A 27,758-nucleotide genomic window follows, 5' to 3' on the forward strand; every position below is an offset into this window, starting at 1 on the left:
TTTTGTCCGTCCGCTTTCTGAACTACTTTTGGTGCCACACATTCTTGAATACAGTCCGCTTTTAACGCAGTGGTAACAAAGGCCGTTGGTTTTCCTTGTTCAAGTTCAATTATGTTTCTGCTGGGCTGCTGATAGAATATCTGTTCCTGTTCAACAAAGTAATCTTCAATAAATTCTGCTCCAGTCAGATCAACTCGCAGACTCCGCGGTGCCTAATGGATTACAAGTTTGCTTCTTTCAGTTCCTTTAACAGCACGAGAAAGGCTGTTAAACTCTTATCTGCTTTAGACAATGTTGAGAACGATTTTAAACGGCCAGCATTGACTATGAACCGCATTTCAGAGTCGATAATTATAAGAGTTTTTCCGAAAATTGTCAGGTCCATCGTTAACCTCGACCGACGCAAGTATCATACTGTCATTCAGCTTTTGTCAAACGCTGCAACATATCGCAAAGGTTTTCGCACCTTTTCCTTTTAGTCATGTGATTTGACTTGCTATCTTTTTCGTGTTTACTCACTGCAAAAAATAAGAAGCGTATGAAAATTTAGTTGCATTTTGATTCTATGGCGGTTTTTGCTTTGATATCTTTGACAGTCTATTTCTTTTCTTGTTTTGAAACCTCCGATTCAAAGACGCTTCCGGTAAAATGTAATATCCAATCAGATTTCGATTTGCTGGATTTTGACATTGATTAGCCCAGAGGTCTTGCTTCCTTGGTGCTGACCAAAAGGAACGCAGCCTCTGGGAACGAGAATGGACAAAATGGCGACGAATGCAGAGAAAGTATTCCACGATGGTATTGAAATTAGGAAATCCTAACCTAGAATTGAAAAATGATCAGTAGGATGCGATAAGGGCCATTTGCTTGGAGAAAAGAGATGTACTGACTGTGTTGCCAACGGGTTTTGGCAAATCGCTGTGTCATCAAGCGTTGCGTTTCCCGGGATTTTTGATTTTGTGCAAAGTGAGTGTAAAAAAAAAAAGACTCGATAGTCATCACTGTGTCGCCGTTTAATGCACTGATCCGGGATCAGTTGCAGAAGTTAAAAGGCTGTGTGAATATCTGTGTTTTACAAAGTATCGTGGAAGATAAAGGAGAGCAGAAGGTTACGGTCCCAAAAGATGTTAACAAATCATCCCGAGGTTTTTGTGGACAACACAACCGTAGCGAAGATGTTAAAGGGAGAGGAATTTCAGAGGAGAGTGCGAGCAATAGTCATAGATGAGGCTCATTTGGTTTTGCAATGGTATTTGTATATTTTATTTGAAAAGCTGTTTTAGAATGTTGTTGATTTATCATCTTTTATTTCATTAATCAAGGCCTCAGAATCGAATAAAGTTATCATTTAATTACACATTTTTTGATTATTTTGTATTCGATACGTTCTATAAAAGTGGCCCTATTCCACACCTGGGGGAAAGGAACTTACTGGATTTTTTTGTAGTATATCAGTCTCTTGGTTACGCTTAAACAATCTAACAAATCACCCTTGAGTAACCGATAGTGGGTGAGGTGCATGCCTGTGAATGAACTAGGTGAATTAACAGATACCTTAGTTTCCTGTCTTAAGGAGCTCATCTAGGCCAGCTTATGGGAAGATTGGCGTTCTGTCTAATTTGATCCTGCAGTACCAGTTCTGGTCCTCACAGGAACTGCCACAAGAGCCACCAAGAGTAGTAGTAATAGATTCCCTGGGGCTCTTTGATCCAGTTATTGTTGAATCAAACTCAAACAGGGCAAACCTATACTGTGCGTATCATGTTCACCCCAATAGAGGAGATGGGAAACTTGAATCAATTGTTGTTGAACTGAAATGCCACCAACCTTAATTTATGGGAATATAGTAACCTGTGCCGAATGTTTCCTTTACTTCAACAACAGTATGGGTAAAGATCAATACTAGCCTTCTACTGCACTGCTTTTAGCAAAAAAAGTAGCTTTTCAGCCATTAACCTGAGCATGAACAAAATCTTATTGTTGAAGAATTAGTGAAAGGAACATTTATCCACCGCATACTTTTTGTGACCATTGCATTCGGCCTTGGGATCGACTGTAACAACATCAGACGAGAAATCCACATTGGAGTACCCCACACAATGGAGGATTACTGCCAGGAAGTAAGCCGAGCTGGAAGAGATGTTCTGACAGCCAGGGCAGATATCTTTTAAAACTCCTACAATATTATTGTAATATTATTGTAATTGAGCTTTTATTGTTTATTTGTTTGTTTTCCATTTTTCCAGCAACAAAAAGGAGAGGCCATAGGGTAGGCCATGGGGTGGGCCATAGTGTAGGCCATGGCCCGGGCCATGGCCTAGCCCAGGGTTTGTTGACACCCGTTTGATTTTAGCATGCAATCTTCAGCAAAAGTAGTGAAGACAAACGTACATGTTTGCATAGCACATTTTTTTTTTAGCATGCACCCCTTCCCCCACTGGTCAATGTTGACTTGGAGATTTGGTGTAGATGTTGTAGTCTAAACATGAAAATTTCAAGTTAAAATGATTGGAAACTAGTTTGTTTTTTTTTTCTTTGTTTTCTATTCAAATATTATCATAAAATGAAATAAAGGAAAACAAAATACAAGACTTTTGAGCCATTAAGGTACCTCAAAGGAAACAATATAATTTTTTTTATTAAACATTCAAAATAAGTATCACTGTGTGGACAGTCCATCAAAAGCCTTCTCTCAAACAGCTATATAAACAGTGCATAGTTAAGTGTTGGGTACTCTCTACACATCACTGCTTCATATACTAGGAATGATAAAAATCTTGCATCCAAATAAAGCTTGCATTGATAGAATTGTACCCTGTTGACAGGTTCATCAACATCTACATTTATTAAATTGATAAAATCTTGTAACACATCACATCAACTGTAATAAAAGCTAAAATAAAATATACATATATATACACATATGTACATATGTATAAGTTGAATAAAAGTAAATATGTCAAATATCAAAAAATAGATGATAATTCAAAATTATAATTTACTATAATTTACTTCACTGTTGACCAATTTTTGTGTATATCATACATTAAGCAAAATTGAACTATTTTTTTTTGTGTGAGGTTCAAGTGCTGGGAAGAACTATATGAGCACTCTTGCAACAAGAATAATATAATTATTCCATTGCTGATCAAGCTCTGTCTTACTCATCAGGTAGTTGACATTGTCATAGTCCTTAATGTCGGGTACAATTGGCTGTGAATCATCAAGATGGCTGGATGGAACTCTGTCAAATGTGACATACCGAGCGACCCAACGCATGTCGTAGTTGCGATGGTTGCGAAGAATTATGTTGGCCAGAATTCTGAAATCGAAGTTGTCAAATACGACCATCATCTCTTGGCCGGACTCAACTTTTGCCTTAATTATTGAGGGCAGATTCGAGCATGGCGTTAACCTCGCTTGGCTTCCCGTTGCACTGCTACGGATAAACTTTCTGTTACCTTTTCAGGTTAAAACAATTTCTACAAATTCTCCGGAGAAACCCGTCGCCGTCACAAAACTTTAGACCCGTTACATTCTCTAAGACTTAATAGATTGTCAGTCTCTGCTTTGGCTCCAGACAAATCAATCGGGTGGTTTGCGAAGCCTGAATTACAGCACCTGAAGCCTTCACTGGAGTCTTTTCCGCCATTTTGTCGTTAGTTTCCAGCCCCGTCAGAGCCGAAATCGATTACGCATGCTCAGATTTTCAGCCAATGAGAATGCGATCCGAAACGCTTTATCCCAGAGTCTCACGTTTCCCGCTCCGCTGGACAAGGGTAACGAGGGCTCTGGGATCGAGATTGAAACTGTGCTAATTGACACATTTTTCGCATTCCGATCGTTCTTAGTTGCAGAACAAAATTTCAATTTCCGGATTCAGCGTCCCTTTTATAAACGTGGCGCGCACGCGTAATACGCAATCCGCTGGTCACTTTCAAGATTAGGGTTGCGGGCCTCTCTTAGGCCTGCAATTAATACCTTGTTCCTGCCTGGGCTTGTAGCTCAGTCGATAGAGGAACGGTTGATCAAACCTGGAGGTCATTGGTGCGATTCCCGCACTTTCCGTCGTGTGGTCTCTCATTTTTTTCCTGGGGCAAACCCTCAGAGGGAAATTCATGGGTTCACTTTAGCACTTTAACATACACTGCAGAGTTAATTACTGATCCATTCTCATTTTAATCATTGTCGATTATTGAATTATAGTGGGACACTTAATCACGAAACTTTCAGGATTTACACAATTTAATCTAGACAACTTGCAGGCGAAATTAGAAAAAAAATAAATCTGTAAGACCGTTTTCAAATAAATAAGGAATCAATTTTTACGGGCTGAGTTGGTTTATTCCCGCATTTTTTCACCCATATCTCTGGCAAAATAAAACTTGACACTTTCTCTTCTTTGTTAAAAGGTCTTTCCTCATAGCAAAACACTCTAAATGTATAATTGAGCTTCATGGGTGGCTCTGATTTTAAGATATTTTTGTTTGCAGTTAAAAGAAAGCGCTGATCTGCGAAAAAGTTCCTACTGTGCATAAATCGTAGACTGCAAGCAGTCCGTTTCTGTATAGTCGAGAGGTCGTGCGAAATAGCCGAGCGCGAAAAACTGGAGCAAACCAGTCTCGCCGCGCTGTGAGCACACCCTCTCGACTGAACAGAAAGGGACTGCTTGCAGTCTGCATAAATCGTGATATCTTAAAAATGTTCCTACATATTTTTCTGTTAAATTGCAAGTCATTAGAGTAAGAATCTTTTCGATGTCCATGAAAGTTTTAGGCTCAAGAACCGAAACCGGTGTTAGATAAGAAGGCTCAATCTTGCTCAAGTTTCAGTCGTTTTTCGCTTTCTCACAATAGGAGTTTTATTTTGTTTGTCTGGGTCTATTTCATTGATATCCCCCAGCCATACTGTGAATATTTATAATTACGTGAAGTCGTGCAAAGCGTAAAGTTTCCATTAATATATGCACAAATTGTAACAGCCATTCAAACAGCCGTGTCACAGAAATCGAGATACCGTAAATGCTCGAATTAGCCCCCCCCCCCCCCTCCCCTGCCTCGACCCAGCATTTAGGGTATCGAGGAAAGAAGATTGGTAAAACGAGAGGTTAAAGTTTCAAGTCTACCTGGAGGTTGAGAAAGAGTGCAATCGAGATGAAATTGAGAGCAAAACGTTTTCCCCAATGGAAGACTTGAGAAGCAGGAGAATATATTTATGTAAATTTTACACGACCTCATGTAATCTTTTATATTCAAAGTACACGAAGAGTAGTGAAATAGACCTGGACAAACAAAATAAAAATCTTTTAATCCCATTATCCCTGTTGATGTTATTAGGGTGAAGTGTTACGTGAATAGCCTCTTTAACCCTACTGGTGTACCAATATGGGTCTCTGTCCGAGACCCATATTGGTACACCCGTAAATTTAAAGAGGCTATTCACATAAGACTTCACCCTGGAAACATCAACAGCCTTAATGGAACTGAAATTCCATACGCATGGATGCCCATCGACAAGAATTGAAATCTTCCAATCAATAACAGCCAAAGAGAGGTTCGAACGCACCAATCAACACCTACCAAGATGCTATTTATACTGTTACGCAATCAGTTGACACCATCGCCTGATGAAGACCGGCAGTATAGCGGTCGAAACGTCGCGATCCACATCTCTGAAACTCAATCGTGAGACAAACGATTAAACTCAGCACTCATTTCAAACCACGGTGACAAACACCTTTCATAAGAATATTCACCCTTTTCTACTTTTTTTGAATGTAAGATCTTACTGGAAAACTTATTTCTACCCAACCCCCCCCCCCCCCCCCAAAAAAAAAATCCAAACATTTTGTCTCTGAACATACACGGTACTTTTGAACTCGTACATATTGCTTTGTACCTTTAAACAGTTTGTAATTGTGTTACATGCAGATCAACCACATCCCATTTTGTCATTATGTTTTGAAGTTGCTTATCGCAAGCTGATACTCCCTTCAAGTTCTTGCAATTTGGTATTTTTTGCCCTACTAAATTTCACACACTGTTTTAACCCATCAAAATTAATTTAAAGTATATTTCAAAGTTCTTACATGTAGGTGCTTACCATTTTGCCCAAAACTCCGGAAATTTTTGTTTGAATTCAAATGGTAATGTAATTTTCCCGAAATTCCGTTCGAAAATTGTGGAGGGTTCATTCGGAACGGAACGTCGGAAAATTCCTTACCATTTGAATGAATCCTCCGTTTCCAGGCCATTTCCGGCTAGAGCGGGATGAAACGCCTGATAGATAAATGGTTAGCGAAATCTCATCCGGTTGGTCGGTCGAATTCGGAAAATTCCTAACCATTATGCAACGGTTACATCAACCGGATTTTCCTACAAATGGTAAGCACGCCTTGTGTCCTTTTTTTCTGAAAACTCCAGTATGTGCTGTTTTCTTTACTGCTTTTATTTTGTACGTAATGTCTGTTAACGTTGGTTCTCTCATACGCTTACAACAATTTAGTCTTGCCAGTTCCAGCCAGCAGCAGTTTTAGTTTCACATCACTGAAGTAATCATGAACCAATCAGAGAAAGCAATGTCGTTGAATGCCCATTCTTTACAGAAGAACAGGAGGCGACTTAATTAAAGCAGATAAAAAACTTATTTTGTTATTATTTTAAAACTAACCGCTTTTTATTGTTATTGTCTTGCAGTTTCAAGATTACAGAGATTGAAAGTTTTAGCGGCCGAGTTAAACGATATCATTGGAATAAACTATGAAGGACAGAAAAGTTTAGATCTTGGACACAGAAGACTCGTAGATGTTCCCATAAATGTCTTAAAATTACTTGATCTGGACGCGCTTGACCTTTCACACAATTGTATTCGTCAATTACCATACAATATGAGCAGCCTGAAGCATCTCACAAAGTTGGTATTAAGTCACAACAAACTGATGCGGCTGCCTAAATGTATTGGTGACCTGGTTAATCTGGTTCAGCTGTTTGTGAACAACAACGGTCTTCGATACCTCCATGCAGCATTAAAACAACTTAAAAAGTTGAGAGAGCTTGATGTGAGTTTTAACAAACTGACAAAAATTTCAATGGTTGTTGCTGACCTAAAAGGACTTGGAAGACTGTGTGTGGAAGGCAACCCGCTGACCTCTGAAGAACTTGGAAGTCTGGTGGAGTTAGTGGATAAGATGCCAAGCTTTGTGATAGATATTGCAGGTGAGGTTAAAGTCACTATGTTAGTCAGGTATAAGGGAAAATGCTGTCAATGAATGAGCTCTAGGTTCTTCATTACATTGTGTGAGATTTGATTATTTTAGCATTTGAGTAATTGTTGTTATCGTGAAATAAGATCGTTTGTGGTGTGATTCGAAGGAACCAATCATTAGTAGCCTTTTGATAGACGCCGGAAACCGCTACCATCGATCCAGGACGCTTTGTACCGTACAAATAGTAGTGTCAAATTGTTACTTTTTAGAACGCGTGTGAGTTGAGAAACGGTGACTAACTGTGAGATCAAATTAGTTGAATAAATCCTTTAACACCAAACGTGAGTGGTGGAGAACACTGTTTATCTGGGAGGCGAACATTCTCCACAAGTGGCATCTCCGACGGGACAACTACCGATAGGAGTGTGAGTATTATTTTGTCCTGTATTCCATTTAACATAACGCCGACAGAGGATGGAACTCGAAGAAACAAAGGGAAAACTGAAAACAAAATTAACACAACTGGCAATCCATGCCAAATTAGTTGAATAAATCCTTTAAAACCAAACGTGAGTGGTGGAGAACACTGTTTATCTGGGAGGCGAACATTCTCCACAACATTGAAGTGATTATAGCTATATCGCCAGACCTTAAATAGGAAAGCTTTAGTATCGGAAAATACACCTAAGATATGTAATTACCACAATTTCGCAGGTCTTTGAGGAGTTCCTTGGTGATTACTGAGGGAGGTCTGCAATGGCTGGTGTCCCTTGGTTCCAAATCTGCGTTTCATCTCATATTTTTTTCATCCCAATATTGGTACATTTTCGTATGGAAATTGCGCAACTGATCTAAAACTTGACAGTGCCCCCGTTGATTTAAATGCAAATCCATATCCAGCAACGAACGCAGGACATATACTGCAAGTCTGAAATGTCAGCCGTCTCCTCCCCCTCAGGGGCGCGGAAGAGAGAGACGTCTGAATTCCGAGCGTTATAATGTCGTCCGTTGACGTCACACGGTAATTTATGCAATTTCGCATAAATGAAAATTTTTTAAACAAAATTGTTGCCACGAGTCATGAAAGCGCGCGGCGTACATTGCAGCATGCATAATGTAGGAGGTTGTGTGCGTTTTGTAAGCTGTAAAATTTAAAGACAAAGTATCAAGAGTGTATGTACAGGATCGCACTTCATTTTCCACTGAGGATGAATTGAAAAATGTTCTGATAAATGTTATTAGCAAATAAAGTGTGACAGGCCAGACACGACTCATATTAAAGCCCGTGGTATGGTGGTATGAAAAGTGATTTCTCGTTATGGTTTTGCTTTTTTGACCGTGTTTTTTTTTGTATGAAATAAGAGTAGGTCCTTCAGAATATTTCTCGAAGCAGTGGTTGGTTTTGAATTAAAAATCATTTGCTCCGCAAGATGTTTTTAAGGTTAGGCAACGACAGGTGGTAAGTTGTGACAAATAAAGAATTTTGTTTCGCACTTTATTGTTTTGCGCCAAAGCCGACTTCCGTTCAGTGCAAATCAGAGGTTATATTTGCTATGAGATTGTGGGGGTAGCCTCTAACCCAAAAGTGCGTTTTGAAGTGGATGATGTTGTAATAGAATGATCTTGCAGAGGAGTTGTTTCTAAGAAGTCTCAGGGCTTCATTTTTTATGAGTCCTTTTCTGACCCCGGTGCGTGGCAGGAAGAAAAATGTGTACTGGAAAGTCTCTGTAGGTTTTAAGTGCGTGTAGGTTTTAGGTCTCTGTAGGTTGTAAGTGCGTGCGAATGTCAAGGATTCCCGCTTGATTGCAGAATCGCTGAGACTTCTGAGAACCAACTACTCAGCGGAATCATTCTATTGCAATACCACCAACTTCAAAACGCGCCTTCAGACAAGAGGCTATCAACACAATCACATTGAAAAAGTAACCTCGAAGATTAAATTCAGTAAACGGAAGTCGGCTTTACAACAAAACGAGAAAGTGCGAAATAAAATTCTTCCCTTTTTCACAACTTACCACCTGGCGTTGTCTAATTAACCTCAAAAACACCTTGAAACCAACCATTGGCTCGAGAAATATTGAAAGAGCCTCCCACTTATCTCATACCAAAAAGGGAAATTTTTAAGAGATATACTCGTACGAGCAAAACTACGTTAAACGAGAAGTCACTTTTCACACCATGAACTTACGAGTTGTGTCTGGCCGGTCAACACCTCCATATTCGCCGCCGAAATGAAAAAACTGTCTTCCCAAGTTCGACCTATAAGAAAATTAATGGTTTTCTATTTCAATTAGGTAAGAACCAATCAAAAACTACCTACCATATTCGCAAAAGTATGTGACGTCACCGGCATTATAATGCTCGGAATTCAGACGTCTCTTCCTCCCGTGCCCCCTGTGGATTAGGGGGAGAAGAAGGCTGACATTTCAGACTAAGGTACTGCCATTTTGAGTCTGTTCCAAAGGAGTGGGGCCTGGTGAAACCCCAAGTAAGTTGTTGTCTGGATTTTTGGTCTCCAGTAACAGACAGATAATCAATGGATGAAAGCTCATCCTCCCACGTAGCCTCGGCCGCCATGTTTAAAAAGGATGTTAAAACGTTATTAGTATCCTGAAAAAAAAGGACGTTAAAATCTTCCGCTGACCAGTTGGACAGTATAAATTATTTAATAAAAATGATCGCATTGAGTAAAATATCGAGTTACTGAATAAAATATTTGGGTGAATATAAACTGAAAATTAATGAACAAATATTTGAATCCCTGAATAAATATGTTATTCATTGAATTAAATGGAAATACGAGATTTATTGAAAATATTTTTGGTTTAATGAATATTGTAACATTTCCGCAGCCATACACTGTTAAACTTTATAGCTGATGTTCTTATTTAACTGAAATCTTTCCCGCTGCGGAACATTCATGCATTGGCTAGTTCGTGATCTTATGACATCTAGCAGTAGAAATGCCAAAAGGCATTAGAGAGTAGCAGTTCACTGTTCAGTTCGCTGAGGGATTAACAGCGGAGTTGGTTCTTTTGTGGCTTTGTCACGAGGAGAAATAACTTTCCTCGCAACTTCATTCCCATGATCTGTCCTCTTGGAGCGAGGTTGATCTTCTCATTAAAGTTTAAGACTCCAAAAATACCCAGCTGGTGACAGAAACTACCTCGTCATCAGGTGGAGCCTTCTGAAAAACATTCTGTGTGGCCTTTGTCAATAGACTGATCATTTGTTTTGTATGTCGCATCTGTTAAGTGTCCATGTTGTGCTATTTAATAAAGCACGAACCCTTGAAAAATTAATTCATTAAAAGGTCATTGTGCAACAAGGACAATTTATAGAAAGACACCTCCATCAGAGCTATCAGAACTCGTCCACTTTCCTCTCTCAATGATGTAATTACTGATTTACATTTTGGTGTTGGTGTTGTAGTCCTGGTCTTTAAAGAATTGTTCAGGATTTAATTGAGGCTCTTATTCTCTTTACAACTTGTTCGCTCCTAGATACTCAAATACTAAAGATCGTATAACTTTACGAAAAACTCGCTTCAAGTTAGAATTACTGTCAAGTTAGTTCCGTCGACGTTTACTTTACCAGATGTGTGGGTATATGGCGTTGATGTCATCGCGAAAGAAACATCCAAGAAATTGTTTGTGCAAAAGCCTTTACGAAGTAAATTGCTCCCAAAAAGTCGACCGAGGTATTCAAGATTCCCTAAATTGAGGTTAAAGAACTTTATAGTAGTAAAAACCTACTTTTGTTTTGGTTCTGGCGTAAAATAGCTTTGTTCTCAATTTTGGCTCTTGAAAACGCACGTGCAGTAAGTAAGCGTACATTGTTAAAGCTCAACAGATGTTCTATTGAAATGCAAAAAAGAAAATAGATGACAATAAGCGAAAGCGTGATCAACTGAAAACAAAGTTCCATTGATAACCTTTCTTTCTGCTAAAAGAACATGTGCTTGCGTGTCAAAATAGCTACCTGTTATTCTGCATCTGAATGAGTGCAGTTGTACGTTTCCAAATGAAATAGCTACGTCTTTTCTTGGGCCGAATTCATAGTGTCACACGGTGTTTCATAACAAAAATTAAAGCTACTGTCTTTGCGCTTTTTCTCTTACAGTTGTAGTCCCTGCAGAGATTCGAGCGAGAGGAGAAAAAGCAAAGCTGCTTTATGAAAAGGTACTAAGAGAAGGATTTGTTAAAGTGTACCGTGGTCGAGTATTACTCATTGGCCAAGATCGTGCTGGGAAAACTAGTTTGAAGAAGTCCCTCTTGGGTCTGCCGTTTGACCCCAGAGAAGAAAGTACCGATGGAATTGCAATTGATCCTTCAAAGTTTGAAATTGAAGTTGACCATATTAAACCCTGGAAAGCCACTCACGAGACCAGTACAGTGTTGTCAGACGTTTCTAGGGATATTTCAAGATTGTTAGCAGAAGAAAGATACAACTCATTACTCTCAACAATGGAATCAGGAGAAGAGCTGTTCAGGGAAGAATCGAAAGTGGAGACAAAGATAGATTCTGATACAGCATTTCTCAGAAATCAGGTTGGCACATAAAAATTTTAACTAAAATTACTGAATATATGTAGGTTCATTTTGTCTTTTTATGATTGGACTGTATGTCACGAAACAGGGCTCACGTAACGGGTTTTGTAGTTGGAGGGGAGGGCGGGGGGGTGGCCAAAGCGAAGGCGTTAGCGTGAGACAACTAGGGGACCCGGGGCATGTTCCCCCTAAAAAAATTAAACTTCTAAAAGTCTTCTTAAATGGCTAGAAATGCATGAAAAACCGTCAATAATGATGATAATTTTTATTCTGTCAACTGAAATATGTTTCCTTTTGTTTTGAAACAAGAATTGAAGCTGTTTCCAGCTGAAACTCGGGCCATATTTGACCGCGTGGTGCGCAAGCCTACAATCTTTTAGCAGTGAAAACCTCCATTACCTCCTCCCTCAAATCGATAGATACAGAGATATAGTGAGGCAATATATAAGTAACCAACAGATAGATAGAATTGCATTATTTGCAGTACGAATGAAATACAGGGGAAAATGACATTTGTTAAGTAGAATACCTTGTGCTTCATACGGATGCTTTCATTACCGGGCTTTAATCCTTACGTTTTCACCTTTGATTTGGAAACAGAAACCATTTCTACATTGATTATGTTTCAATACTAACCGTGAGTCAGATATGTATCTGTGTGACCCCGGATCATGATGAGGCTAAAAGATCGCGGTATGATCGTCGTGAAGGCCTCCTTCCAGTTTTTATTTTTGTGGTGATCACTGGCATTGTATTCAAACACAAACTTTTGCAAGTTATCCGTCATCAAGTTTTCCGTCATCATTGTTCAAGTCCGGATATTTACAGGTTTGGACAGAAATGATTTAAAGTAGTAATAAAGAATTTCTGAGATACTTCTCTTTATGAATGTCTTATTTTTAGTCTTTTGTGTTGCATCCGCCATCTTGTATGTGACACGTCATTTGGTCATATACAAATTCTTATGTATTATCTCTTGGACAATCGCGGCACAAAAAAAGAAAAAAAAAAACGCGACCGAGAACTTAACTCGGCGCCTCACGGCCCGAGTAATAAGGAGTCAATGCTTCACTCTGACCCTGCCATTAGGTAGTTTCCACTTGTTAGGCGCGATACCCTGGGGTAGACCTTGTCAAGGTTTCTGTGGCGTTTCTTGTTCTTCATGGTAGTCACAAATTGTAATGAATATTAATTAAACCTATTAAACCTGGATTGAACTATCCTCTCCCCTAAAAGAGACATTTTTTGCATGTCTTCTTTTCAGTCAATTGTCTGTAGGAAACACTGCCAAATCAGAACCATTATCTGCGTGTAACGATTTATAGGTCCTGGCCTAGTGGGGCCTATAGGAAGGATTTCGTCCAGTGGAATCAATAAGTCCGGTCAGAATGGTGGCCATATTCGTAAATTAATTTTCAAGACGGTAATATGCCGTTTCAGAAAGCAAACAAACTTTTTTGAACTGGCCAATCGAAAGAATAACTTTTAAGAAGTACTCGACAGTTCAAACGGTGGAAATTGGAGAGTTCAAGGCGAAGGAATTACGCTCTGAGGGACAGATTCTCGGGAAAGATTGTCACGCGAACCCGAAAGGTCATAAGCTTAAATCTCTTGAGTCCCGGCCACGACGGGGATAAGGTTTCTTTTCGAACAAATACTTGGTAATACACTAGCATCCCAAGCTCACTATCCCATAATATGAACGTGAAATCGATGTATAGACCTTCGTAGGTTTTTATTTTGGTGAGGGGTTTGACGCTATGAGTCAGGTCTGTATCGATATGGGTCGGTTATTACGTTTTAATTTTATTACGTAACCATAATTCAATTGCCGGTATGACTTCAACTGGCGTGACGTAAGGTCATGAAAACAATATCACGCTCGATAAACTCAATCGCGAACGGAAGATAGGTTTAAAAAAAATCTGCGAAGCCTACAGTGGGAATAAATAAAGCCGCTTATTAAGCCTTTTTCTCTTTCTTGTATTAAGTTAAAGCTTATATTCCCTTTCTTCGTTGTTTTCACCAAATATTCAAATCAAGGCACAAGGTTTAAACACTTTCTCATCTAAGTTTTAAATTGACCCATCCAAGTACCAGGTAAAACCTGTTTCTATCCATTGGCTCACCAATGAGTGCCTTTACTACTTTTTTTGTACGTATAAACAGATTGTGACTGTGGGTAGCTATTCAAAGTTAATGCTTGCATCGACCAGAACATCCCGCGTGGACACGTCCAGTCGTCTTTTTATCTTGTGAAAGGCGACAGCTTAAGACCTAGTTTTGTTGTTCTTGTTCCCGTAAATCATATGTACTTCTTTGTTCGTTATGACAGCGGGATTGAGTGATCTACGATGAACATAGCTGTACGTAAATCTCCGTTTCAAATATTTAGGGGTAACAGCAATAGGAAGCTTTCATAAATGTATGCCTTTGTGAAAAAAGTCCCTCGAACATATTCAGCGATGAAGCTTTATGTTCGTGAAACACTCATCCAAGAACAAATACATGTTGTTTTGTCTGCGATAACGCAACTTCATTTACGATTGTCGTGGTTGGTAGTAAACGTGAGAAGTGCATTGCAAAGTAAATACAGATTTGATCATTTGATGAAATCCTTCCATGTAGATTTTCACATGTAGTTCCCAAGCCAAAGTTTCCAAGAAATTTTGGCACCGATGGAATCAAATTGAGCGAAGATTAACTGCAAAAAAATTCCGTTCTAGGTTGTCAAGAATGAAGACGATGAAAAGAAGACAGACATTTCTTTGCCGGAAAAGGCAATGCAAATACAAACCGAAGAAAACAGACGTCCTGACGATGTCGTCAATGTTGATCCAACAATAACAGTTGTAGAGCGTGAATTAATGAGTGATACGTCTTTGCCACCAGATGATGTCACAGAACACGCTAATGAGTGTTTGAAAAACATGCTTCTTAGAGGCCAACAAGCTGTGACAGAAGTGAATAAGCCACAATCGATTGCAACAGTAGATTTGTGGGATTTTGCAGGACAGCACCTTTACTATGCATCCCATCCTGTGTTTTTGTCACCACGAGGAGTTTATGTCCTGGTACACAACCTCAGCAAGCCGCTTAATGCTCTTGCTGAACCCTGTGTTAGACAAGGGATCCATGATGTTCATTTGGAAAACCCAACTGGTGAAACAAATTTGGAGAACTTGCTATCGTGGCTTGTTACAGTTCATCGAATCACACCAACAGGAGAAAGAATGGTCGACAACACCGACGGGAAGCTGTGTTATCTTCGCCCTCCAGTGTTGATTGTAGGTACACACGCTGACAAACCATTTGAGGAGACTAAGACTATGACGACACAGATACAGGAGAAAATGTTTGGAACGGAATATGACAAACATGTAATTCGGCCCCTCTTTACCGTTGATAACACACGTAGTAACACACAAAGTAAGAGATCACTGTTGAGTCAGATCATGACACTCGTCACGCGGTTTCAGCAGAAACCACAAGGAAGGCAACAAGCAGGTAAACCCCAAATCTAATTATATGCGTTTGTGTAAGTAGATAATGTCTCGTGGCACAGATTTTGTATGCTATCATTTGGATTTGGCCTATGCTTTTGATTTGGCATAAAAAACCAAAGGATGTCAGCTCTGTTGGGAATTTAGAACGAAACCTCAGGTAGGTATGAGACTTATTGGATTCCCACATAGCCTCCAACGCAGACGTCCTAAGAGATTCGGCACGCGTTCCTGCCCTACGAACGTCTGCTGAAGCGAACAGCCACTTACGTTCGTCGACTGCAGACCAATCAGGAGCCGTTTCCCAACTTTGAGTAAACTCTTGTTTGATATTGAAAATATTACCCGGGACAGGATGGCGAACTTAAATGTGGTTTTTGGTCATGTGTGCCAAATGTTTGGTATAAGGGAGTTGAATGCATATCAAAGAGAAGTCATAATGCAACTTGCGCAGAAGAAAACTGATGTGTTCGTAAACCCTCCAACTGGTTATCGGAAGCCACTTATTTATCAAGCTCTACCGTTTGTTTACAATTCAATTCTTGAAGCTGCTGGTCACTGATTGTTGTTGTGGTTTCACCGCTTGTAAATCTAATGAAAGACCAGATAGACAAACTGGCAAATCTTGGAATTCTTGCCGCTTCTCTTAGTGAAATCACCGAAGAAAATGCAAAGGGTGTTGTGGAAGGAAAAATTTCAATCGTATATGCACATCCGGATGCGGGGTTGAAAAATATCTGGGTGATGATTTCCATTGTTTCGCAGTATGTGATTAGCTTTACTTGTCATAATGAGTCAATGCTGATTGGTCTGTTCAGACAAAGGCAGCTTGCCGACGAACGGAAGTGGCTGTTCGTTTCAGCAGACGTTCGTTGGGCGGGAACGCGTGACGAACCCCTAAGGACGTCTGCGTGGGAGGCTAATTCCCACACGGCAATGTTGTAAAACACAAAGCTTGCTATCTGCTTCACACACCTGAAAACTGCCATAAACATACGAAATTCGCGATGTGGCTTTTGTTTGTCTGTTTTTTTCTATGCGTACTGATAGGCTTTGTTTGTTTGTTTGTTTGTTTTTCTTTTTGCAAAGTTCGGTTCAAGATTTATTTGTCTTCATTTTTACACGGTCTTACCAAGGTATTTGAGTTTTCGGATAAATAAATGTATTTGCCATTCATTGTACATTCTCAAACATATTAATAATTCATCAAGAGAAAACAAAGAAAATCACTACTGTGACCGTGGTTTGGATATGTGATCCTAATTACCATACAATTTTGCCAACTTTAGCCTCGAATTTCCCCAAGAATTATTGATCATTTGAGAAGCCATATCAAACACTCGAAAGTGTGTTTCATCAGATATCCAAACACCTCGAAGTCGTTTAAAAAAACTCGGCTGCGCCTCGTTTTTTCAATCTACTTCTCAGTGTTGGATATCTCATGAAACACTCTTCCTCATGTTTGATATATTACATGAAAATACGTAATATGTGTTTGATAAAAAAACAAAAAACAAAAAAATTACAGGCAATGGTTGCACAAGCTTATATTGTTTTACTAAAATAAAATGCTTGTAACTCGAATCAAGTTTTAAGCAAGTTTCACTAAACAAATTTGAATGATTGCCGCTACGGTTGCACTTCTTTGTTTAGTGATATAATATTCAAATTTGTTTTTGTATAGTTTCGTAATTTAGGAATTCCACAGGGTCTTTTTTTTTCGGACACAGTCAGTGCGATACTTATTTGCAATTTTTCTTTAAAGAGCAAGACTGTGACAACAGCAGCAGTGATGGTGGTGATGGAATTGATGCCCTGCGTTCTAAAATCATGGAAGTGTTAAGACAAGAACCATACATGGGAGAGAAAATTACAAGCAGGTAATGCAGTTTCAATTTAATTTAATTCAATTTTATTCACACTTATTCGAACGAGGTACGATACATTTTATAGTAAGAAAAAAATTATAACCTTGAGAATTAAAAAAACTTCACCTTCTTTTGAATTTTATTGTAGTTCTGTAGACCAGCCAACTTACATAGCTGAAGTTGTTGTTTTATCAAGTAATACCTATTTTATCAATGGTTACTCTCAACATGGCATGTTATATGGTTGACAGAAGGAGGTATATACAGTAATCAAAATGCTCACTATGTAAGTGTTGAAGTGGTATGTTCATGTAGCCGTACTGTTAGGTACCTTACAGTACTGCTTTTATATTGCCTTAGCATTAAAGGTTGGGTACCCTTGGTTCCAGAGACTTTTCCTGCGCAGTTTTTCGGTTACCTGCGTGAAAAACTTTAGCGCTAAATCAATGACAAGCCTGTTTGAATCGCGTTAGGCCAGATTTTAAGTAGATCGCTGTCTGGGTGTAATGGCGGCCCGAGATCATTCGTATGCAACAGTCTCTAAGAATTGTTACATAGAATAGAATTCGAACAATAGAAGACTGTGACTGTTGATGTGATTTAATTATTGGAAGTGTGTTCTCTAGACTCGGAAGTTTTAAGAAAGCTATAGGTTTTTTACAGTGACCGGAATTAAATTACTTACATGCTGCACGGCACAATTATCTGTTTTTCCCTAACGATGCAAGAATACTTTAGGATAGAGAAATAGTAGTAAGAGTAGTGAATAAGGGCGGTTTAGGGATGATACCACGTGACGCAAATGGACCAATCAGCGTCGAACAGTGTGACGTCACAAAATCTATTTTTAGATATGACGTCATGACGTCATTTTTGGAGCGTGGCGCATGCGCAATGGAAATGGGGTCAAAGGTCAAATCAAGATGCCACGTGATGTACAATCAACAACCTTTAATGACTCTGCTAAAAAGATACAAAAAATACATGGGGGTGATGAAAACATGATCCTATTGACATATCATGTTCATCACCAAATGATAAGTTGAAAAAAAGAATGTTCAATGTTCAGTGTCCTAGGATACACATCAGACAACACCAATGGCAAGATGAATGGAACGAATTAGGAGTCGTCCAGATGGGTGACTTTAGCCAACTGGGAAGCAGCTTTGCAGGCATTTGCGGCGCTTCTTGCTTCAGGGTTTTGCCAGTTTTTTTACGATGAATTTCCACAATTGTCGAAAATACCACCTTGTGTATTTCCAACTGTCCGATTTTATCAGGAATCGACAACCTTTGTGGGCACTCACACGTTTCACCAACAAGCGTAACAGACAAATAAAATATGGATCTAATGGCCAGTTGGAGTCATCGAGAGTTAGCTGTCTTCGTCTCAGTACATACCTGAGTATTCGCACTAGCATGTAGGCCATCACTCGTTGCACTATGTCGCTCTTGAATGCATTTTCTTTCCTCAACCATAAATCAAAGTAATGCGATAGGAGGTTTTCGGCGATCGGACGTGGTATCCGTAATGGTGCAGCATATGAGAGAGATAACACTTGTTCAACTTCCATAGGTTGATCAGCTGCTAATTCTCTCACTTCGGTGACGTCGGGGATAAATCCTGGTTCAGTGGCAAAGATATCCTCCAGTAATGAAGTGGAAGGCCAATTGGTTCCGACTTGACCCACGTTGACACCATTTTCTTTGAGAGGAGTCAGTACTGAATTGTCCATTTTGATGGCTTGAAATGTGACTGAGTGACTCGATGGATGTCATGACTTATATAGGTGAAAGAAAACGCATCACGTGACAGGGTATAGGGAGGGGGAATAGGGGGTATCCCCCCTCTAGTATCACATGTAGTATGACGTCAATGAAAATGAGGTGATTATATTTTAAGCCAATCAAATGAGTGCTGACGATTGAATCACTTCAATGGTAGTGACTGACCAATCAAGTGTGAGAAGATGTCGTCAAAGCTGACGACGATTCACGTCGAGCGTGCGTAAGTAACTTTGTTCTGAGTGCCCGTTTCCATTTATATAAGGAGCGGGCGAAATTTAAAATCATTCGAAAATGATCTGGGAAGAAAAAGACGATGGCGATGACGAAGTTTTGGCGGAAGCCTTGGATCAAGCAGAGTTGCAGTTGGGTGGAGGAGCAAGTGATGCGATTAATTTTGAGTTTATTCCATACACGCATCGTCGTGCACGTCGTTTTGGTGTACATAGGCGTGTTTTTACAACCCGTTTGTCTCAAACGACGAATACCAGTGCGAATAGGAGGAATATTGCACAGAGAATAGAAAATGGGTTGAGATGTGCTGTATTGCGACAAGTGTTAAACGGAGGAGAAGACGACGATGATTTTTTGTTTGTGAACATGTCGTCCAATCGTTTGCACCACGCTTATCAATCGCATCGCGTTACAGTGGGTGAATGGCGTAGAAACGAAGAAACGGTAAAACGTCTGTTTGGTATGATGTCCCGCATTTTGAATTCAAATCAACAATTCGAAATGGATGACACGTTTCATCTGGAAGTGACGCACGTGAGAAATCCGGGATGAGGAAGTGGAACAAAAAGATTAAAACTGGAGACGAGGCATATTGAAAAGATGTTGAAAAGTAAGAAAAGTGTGGTGTAGATCGTGCGTGGAGGCACAACTGAAGTTACCCATCACCCAAAGAACCCATTGCTGCCCTCACACGGAGGAGGCTCGCGCCTTGACGGGTACATGGTGGACGCCTGAATTGAAAGCGGCCGTGGCAAAAGGTTACGTCATTACTTAGGTGCACGAAGTGTGGCACTTTTCTAATCAAGGGAGTGATCTTTTTAAGGGTTACATCAATACTTTTTTAAAGATCAAACAGAAGGCTTCGGGTTGGTCGTCGGAGGTGGGTGAGGATGTTGAGAAACGCCGAGCTTACGTGAAAGCTTATGAGAAAAAAGGGGGGATTCAGTTGGATGAGAGTAAGATCGAAAAGAATCCTGGGATGCGTTCCTTGGCCAAGATGATGCTAAACTCGTTTTGGGGTAAGTTCGGCCAGCAGAGCAACAAGTGTCAAGTGGAGGCCTTTACATCCCCACATGATTTTTACCAGCTGATCACTCGGGACGATAAGGACATTCATTCCATTCGTGTGGTGACGGAAGACATGTTGGAAGTCGTTTACAATAACATTGAAGCATGCAATCCCGTGCAAGTGAACATTAACATTTTTGTGGCTTGTTTTACGACTTGTTGGGCCCGCTTGAAATTGTATGAGGGTATCAAACAACTCGAACCGGAACAGGTGCTCTATTGCGACACGGATTCCATTGTTTATGCTTGGAAACCTGGTCAGCCCGCTTTACCTCTGGGGAATTATTTGGGTCAATTTGCAGACAAGTTAGAGGGAGGTGACGTGATCGTAGAATTTGCAGCTGCTGGACCCAAGAACTATGGGTATCGAACCAAGAAAGGAAAAGTGGAGTGCAAAGTGAGAGGGTTCCGTCTCAATGCAGGCGGACAAGAACAATTAAATTTCGAGGTGTTGCGAGATAACGTGAAGGAGGAAGTGCAGCATCTGTTGGCTCATAGCAGGGACATTCCCGTGTGGAATCCTCATAAGATCGTGATAGACAATCGTGAGAAAAAATTGATGACAAAGACGCAAATCAAACGCTATCAACTGGTGTTCGACAAGAGAGTAGTAAATCCAGTCAACTTTACGTCATTACCCTACGGCTTTGAAAAGTTTGATCTGGAGGAAGCACATGACGACAACGTAGACATTTTGTTTGATTTGTAAACTATTTTATTTTGTAAAGAAAATACAATATTTACTCGGTTTTTGGTCTTTTGGCCTGCCTTCGGGCTTTGCGTTCTAAATGATTTAAATGCATCTGTTGTTTCATCAATGTCCTTTTTTGTTCGAAGGGAGTACGTCTCTTGGCAATGTCTTATTCGGTCGTTAAAGGTTTTTTCTTTGCAATAAAGAAAGTTCCTAGTACTTGCTGATAAACCACTGTCACCTCGTTGAATGTCACTTTTTTACTCATACTGATGTCTTGTCAGCCTCGGAATGATTTGGATGAGAGGCGGGAGGAGGATTCCATTTTTTTGGTAAGCTGTTTGATTTGGTAACGATAAACTTCTTCCAAGGCAACAGTTTTTTGGAACAAAGCAGTAATTTCTTGTTTTGCGTCTTCAGTGATATCTCTGGATCCCACCACAGCGCTTAGTTTAGGTTTCGGCCCATACATCCGTCTCCAAACGTAGGGGAAAATGGGTGAATCCTTGGGGGGCTCTTCGGTAGGCTTGTAGAGTTGCCACCAAGCTTTCCAGTACATGTCGTACACCAGGATTTCTGGTTTGAACCATCCGTGCAGGGGTTGTTGGAACTTTTTCATTTCGATGGTCATTTCAACCGTCCAACCAGTTCCACCTTTGAGAGTTCTGGGATGAATGGAATCGTTTAATTGACCAAAAGCCTACACTACATCACACTCTTTGACGATGAAGTAGTTTCTTTGAATGAGATTGACTGTGTAACTGTGGGATTGCAAATCGAGTGACTTGCCTAGTGATTTCATAGCAGCAAATACCACTGAATCTGCTTGGATCAATACTTCGGACCACAACCCTGTGATGCTGCTGCTTCTGGGATGTCCTTTCGGAATTTTTATGTCAACCTTCATTCCTGCATTTATGGCACATTTTTTGGCAAAAAAAAATATGTTCCTTTAGCACCACCCGTGAAAATGGTGTACTCGCCACACGGAGATGTTTCTTTCTTTTCATCGTTTTTAGTGAATCTTGGATCATCGAAAATAAAATTGGAAATCTCCATGTCCGAAAGTGAAAATTGAGTGAGGAATAACTTACTTATATAAAATGACCTGACCAATTAGAACAGAAGTGACCTTATATGGTTTATTGACGACATTAAACCTTATTTGGATGACCAACTGACGTAAAAAGACCTTATATGGGTCTTAGTTTGAGGTCAACAAATATCCTTATTTGGTTTATTGACGTCATTAAAGCTTATTTGGGTGACGGATTGACGTCATCAAATGTATGTCAGCACTCCTTATTTGGTGGATTGACGTGAGTAATAATGTCCTTATTTGGTGGATTGACGTCATACTTAGAGTATAAAAGGAGAACAAGACTTCATTTTACTCATTCTTGGTTTGAAGGTGAATGTGTGCACCAGAGTTTCCTCCATGTAGTCCAGACACATTTTTTTGGAATTGGGTTAAAAATTACTTGGGTCCTGTGTCTTTCATGGAACTCAGTGAAAAAGCTGAAAAACTGGTAGGAAGAGGAAACGTAAGAGGATAAAACCTATTTCTGAGGACGAAGACGACAGGGAAGTAAACTTTTTGAAAAGGAAACCTACAGCACCTGTAAAACCACCTGTTTCCAAGAAAGCTTTTGTTCCGTTGGAAAATGTGACTAACGTGATCGTGTTAGACTCTGGTCCTAAGTTACCAGATTTACCATATGTAGGGCGACCATTGAGAGAAGAAGAGATTACTTGCGCTAACTATGAAGCTAATGAGGCTGAATGCTTGATCAGACAAGAGAAAGAAGAAAGATTGCAAAAAGAAACGGATGAAGCCTTGAAACAGTTGCTGAAACAATTGGATGAAATGGAAGAACGTTACTTCTGCCCCATTCATCAATGTGCTGTCGAGAGAGTGGACATGAATGGAGATTCCCATCCAATAGATATGTACTATCGCTGTCCAGAGAGTAAGTGCATTATGCTATGCAGCGAAGAAGCAGCTTCCCATTACTTTGGTTTGGTTAATGAGCAACTGCTTGCAGAGTACAAGCACGAAGAACGTTTACCTCGTTGTTACTGTAACGAATATCCAGTGTTGAAGATGAGCAAGACAGAGAAAAACTATGATCGAATGTACATGGCATGTGGTCAGAAAGAAAAGTGTAACTTCTTCCAGTGGGCAGACAGTCCTTTGACCTACAATAACAAGAAGTGGATGGGATGGAATCCTGAAAAACAGCTGCTTCATCCACAGGATCCGTCAGTTGATGGAGAAGGTCTGATGTTTGTGTGTCCCATTCATCGCTTACCCCTCGAGGTCCGTGTGGCTAGTAATGGATGGGAGTACTGTAAGTGTAGTAGCGACAGGGAGTGCATGCTGTTCTGTGGAAAGAAAGAGGCAAGGCATTACATGAATGCCGTTCAAGCACAGGACAAGTTTTTTGTGGGATACAAGTACGAAGATCATTTGCCAGTTTGCTTTGGTTGCAGTTTGCCAGTGCTGAAGGTTTCCAGTTCTGAAAAGAACAATGGTAGGCTGTACATGTCTTGTAAAAGGAAAAATAAGTGTGATTTCTTCCAGTGGGCGGATCTCCCATTGTTTGATAAGAATAGGGAGTGGATGCAAAGTTTGGTTGTTCCTGTTGCTCCAGGGTTTAGGCGTACTAAAGAAAATGGGTTTATGTGCCCTGACAATAGAGACAGGCCTCTGATGGTGGAAGAGAAAATCATTGTTGCACCAGAAGATTGCCCATTTAGAGGACTCCTGTACAGTGCTGAGATGGAACAAGCTTGGGCGAGATTGCGAAGGTTGTATGAACGTGCTTCTTTAGCCATTTGAACTCATTGATTGAACTCATTTTGACACTTTTTTTAATTGGTTGATGGTCACGTGTTTTTTTCTTGGAAAGTGTATAAAAAAGCATTGAACGATTAAATTTTTTTTCATTTGCAAACATGAGTGTGGTTTTATCTTGTCTCTACGAATGTGTCGGGCGTTGGTTAAAATGGAAGTTAACATGTTTATTTGTCGTTCTATTCATGATGAACTTCAACCTCCACCCGATATAATTCCTGACAATCCTGGTGTCAATTGGGTCAACACGCCTATGCTGCTGTTCAAGGAGAGCTGTGTCAACGTTCATTTTACGAAATTCGTTGCTTTCATGATGTGGTTGAGAAAAAACTTTTCAGAACACGAAGGTCGTTATCATTATGGAATGATTAAAAGAAGATTTGGATGGAGTTTTCCTTCGATCGCCAGTTTGTTTTGGCACCGATTGATCTTGATCTGGTGTAAAGATAAACCTGCGGGGAAGATCATGAAGATGAAGATTCGTCATCATTCTAGGGATATAAGGGGATAAGGGGAAGATAATATTTGTCCTTGAAAGATGAGCAAGAAAAAGAAAATTAAGAGAAATTTGCTAGAGGCTTACAATGATCCATCTGCAAGTGGTAGTTTGGGCGGTGTACGACGATTTGCCGAAGCAAACAAGATAACGATCAAGAAGGCACAATCCTTATTGGAAAAAAGATTTGGGCTATACTCTGCTCAAACCGAGACGAAAACGTTTCAAGACACTCCCTGTTGTGGCAGAGGGAATGGATCATCAGTGGGTGGCAGATTTAGTGGAAGTGCAAACGCTGTCGAGGTATAATCGAGGCTACCGTTACCTTTTGACGGTAATAGACGTTTTGTCCAAATATGCCTGGGTTCAACCTCTCAAAGACAAGACGGGTGTTCAGTTGGTCAAAGCCTTCGAAAAGATCTTGAAGACGGGTCGACGTCCCATTCAATTACAAATGGAAAAAGAAAAGATCCATCATTTTTCCACGGAGGGAGATGCCAAAGCGTCTGTGGTGGAACGTTTTAATCCACTTTGAAAACTCGCATGTATCGTTATTTTACTTCGGCCAACACGCTCTGTTACGAAGATGTGCTTCAATCTTTGGTGAGAGGTTACAATGTGACAAAACATAGAAGTATCGGTATGCCTCCCAAAAACGTGACGATAAAAAATGAGAGAAGAGTATGGCAACGTCTTTATGGTCAACCATTAAAACCTGTCAGAAAGAAACCTAGGTTCCGTGTGGGAGATCGAGTGCGACTGAACAAGAAGCATCGTACCTTTAAAAAAGGATATTTACCCAGTTGGACCGAGGAGGTCTTCACGTTAGATCGCGTCAACCACGGTCCCGTCAACACATACAAAATACGCGAATTGGATGACACTCCATTGGAAGGAACGTTTTATGAACAAGATTTACAGATAGTGTATATGGGTGATGATGACGTGTTCAGAGTGGAAAAGGTACTTAAGAGGCAGAAAGGTCAAGTGTTAGTAAAATGGAAAGGTTGGCCCGATAAGTACAACAGTTGGATATCGAGCAAAGAGTTGAAGAAACTGTGATGGCAATGCCCCACTCGTCGTTTTACGTGACACTAAACAGTCGATCTAATTTGAAGGAATTTCCAGACAACAAACCGCATCGATTCAGGAATCGATTGCATCATCCCTTGATTTTAAGAGAACCGGGATGGAAAGTGGGATTGAGTAGCATCTGTGTCCCTTCAGCTCAACCCGATCTACGCAAGAGTCTTTTGACTGAAGAGAGAGGTAAATTTCTGATGAAGTGGTCTTTCTGGATAGATGAATACATCGAAATAACTAACTCAAGAAAATATGATGAAGGATCAATCGAAATCGTAGTGGAGGAAATGGAAAAAACGGTTACGTTACGTCTGGGGTGACTATGATGAAATATTTTGTTGATACGTATAATCGTACGTATGGTGTTGAGGTAAGAAAAAATGACAAGTTAGAATCAAGTAGTGGAAAAAAGTATCAACTGGATGTCAAAATCGATGGAAACGAAATGGTCATCGACAACAGTACCGTTCATCGATCCACCAAAGATGGTAGACCCACTATTAGATTCAACAAGAAACTGGCCTTGAAAATGAAATGGTTTGAAGCCACGACGTATCAACATCAGACTATGTCCAACATCAAACTGGGGCCCTATCTCATCATGAATTTTTATGATCCTACGATACCTGATGTCTTGGATGCATCGATACAAACAATCGAAACAGCACAATCGTTTTCAAAGAAGTGGGAGATGACATCCAACTCAGTGTGTTTTGCAACTGGAGATTCATCAATTTGAAGGAAGCATTTCGTTCTAATTGGTTGATTGACGATCGAACCATGCATGTAATGTCTGATGTAGTGAGCAGCAGCATCGTCGCAGACAAGACGGAAGATCTTCTACGAACGTTTCACTATAAGAGGGAGAAGACTGCAACATGTTTCATTTTGATCCTCAAAACGTCCACTACAGCCCCGTGAGGAAAGCTTTTTTTGAAGTCATCGAAACCGTGTTTACGGAAACCGATGGGCAAGAAGTAAAATTCTACAGTGGAGATTGCACCATCACCTTGCATTTCAAGAGAGACTTTCTAGCCACATGAGTGATTCCTTTCACATGACGGTCCTGAGTCAAGCTGATCTGACTGAATTTCCCAAAAATGTGGCCAACAGCTTCAAGAACCGACTGGCAAATCCCCTTTTTTTTACGGGCGATGGATGGAAAGTGGGACTAGCAAGCATCTCATTACCCGATTCTCAAGTGAGCATTAAACCTTTGTTGCAAGGTCATCGAGGGGGTCATTTGATGGCATTGACATGGTATTATCGATCGATGAATACGGAAAAACAAGGAAATCCCTTGGAGTATAGTACGGAATAGAAGATTAACATTTGGGTGAGGGATGTCGATGACGATGAAAATATTGTCGATGGAGTATCGTTTATGAAATCGATCATCTACAAGGCAGATACCTTTAGAGTCGCCTCCTACAAAAATGGTTATGTCATCTACGACGAGGACCTGCATCCATTATTTTTGACATTCAAGTGGTTGGAGAATGGTGATTTACTTATTGACAATGAAAACACAGCCAAAGGAAGAAAAGCAGGTATTTGATTCAGTGCGGAGGTGGCTAAAAAAATGAACTGGATCGAATGGGTAGCCTCGACCAAAAAATGGAAACTCGGTCAAAATTTGCTCATTGAACACTATCAGGAAACGGCTTGGCAAGAACTGACCGATTTAGATAGTGGAACAGAACAGAGTCCTGAACCCGTTTATTGGTATGTGGATGAATGGAGCATACGTCTCAGCATATTCTGTAACTGGAGGTTCATTAATTTGAACAAGGCCTTTTAAAATGTGATAGGACATTCCACCAGAACGTTTCACGTCTATTCTGATGTCTGTGCCAGTACCATGGTCGGAAGCAAAGTTAAAGCTCTCCTGCGAGAAGTACGATATAAAAGGGAGGGAAGAGGTTCAGTTTACTTTGAACCGCTTCACATTCAGTACATACCCGTCAGAAATCATATTATCGAGACGATCGAAGCAGAAGTTTCAGAATCGGAAACGGGTTATTTGGTGAACTTTGGAAAAGGAGAAGGTATCTTTACTCTACACTTCAAAAAGGATTCAGCATGAGAGGTGGAAGCTTGAGTCGTTTCATGTCGGAACGTAACAAGCAAAAACAAGATGGCGGCAACATCAAACGAATGCTGAAGGATGTGTTAAAAGGAGGCGTACAAGGGGGTTTGGCTGGCTTGAGAAGTAGTCGGAGTTTTTCGGATCTGAGAAGAAAACCCATAAAGGGATTTCGTCAGGGTGCTAAAAGGAAAGCCAAGCAAATCCTTGGACGAGAAATCACTAAGAGAGGCAGAGACATTTTTGGAGTATGAGTCGACCCGTTCATTCTACTCCCCAATGCCTCAAGGCTGAAAAGGGGCTACCACTACAACGTGGAGGTTTATTATTCTT

At 40.3% G+C, this 27,758-nt stretch overlaps 3 protein-coding genes across 5 annotated transcripts in view; all 3 read left to right on the forward strand.

The window, feature by feature from the left end:
• Positions 1–27,758, forward strand: part of LOC146481044 (uncharacterized) — a 185,587-nt gene that overhangs the window by 133,097 nt on the left and 24,732 nt on the right. The gene's annotated exons all lie outside the window — the stretch shown is intronic.
• The window catches only part of LOC146481049 (uncharacterized), a 418,045-nt gene that overhangs the window by 27,350 nt on the left and 362,937 nt on the right, over positions 1–27,758 (forward strand). For 2 of the 3 annotated variants that reach the window (XM_085108733.1, XM_085108734.1), the window contains 4 exons: positions 6,696–7,214; positions 11,327–11,754; positions 14,481–15,261; positions 17,023–17,137. The exons of the other annotated variant lie outside the window; for it this stretch is intronic. In XM_085108733.1, the coding sequence (XP_084964859.1) occupies positions 6,696–7,214; positions 11,327–11,754; positions 14,481–15,261; positions 17,023–17,137 (1,843 nt within the window). The remainder of the gene's footprint in view (positions 1–6,695; positions 7,215–11,326; positions 11,755–14,480; positions 15,262–17,022; positions 17,138–27,758) is intronic. 3 annotated transcript variants of the gene reach the window in all.
• LOC146481051 (uncharacterized) overlaps positions 16,470–27,758 on the forward strand; it is a 38,983-nt gene continuing 27,694 nt past the window's right edge. The window contains exon 1 of the mRNA XM_085108761.1: positions 16,470–16,684. The gene's annotated coding sequence lies outside the window, so the exon portion shown is untranslated. The remainder of the gene's footprint in view (positions 16,685–27,758) is intronic.

The sequence above is a fragment of the Pavona decussata genome, unplaced genomic scaffold (assembly GCF_977016875.1).
Source record: "Pavona decussata unplaced genomic scaffold, jaPavDecu1.1 SCAFFOLD_51, whole genome shotgun sequence".
Lineage (NCBI taxonomy): Eukaryota > Metazoa > Cnidaria > Anthozoa > Scleractinia > Agariciidae > Pavona > Pavona decussata.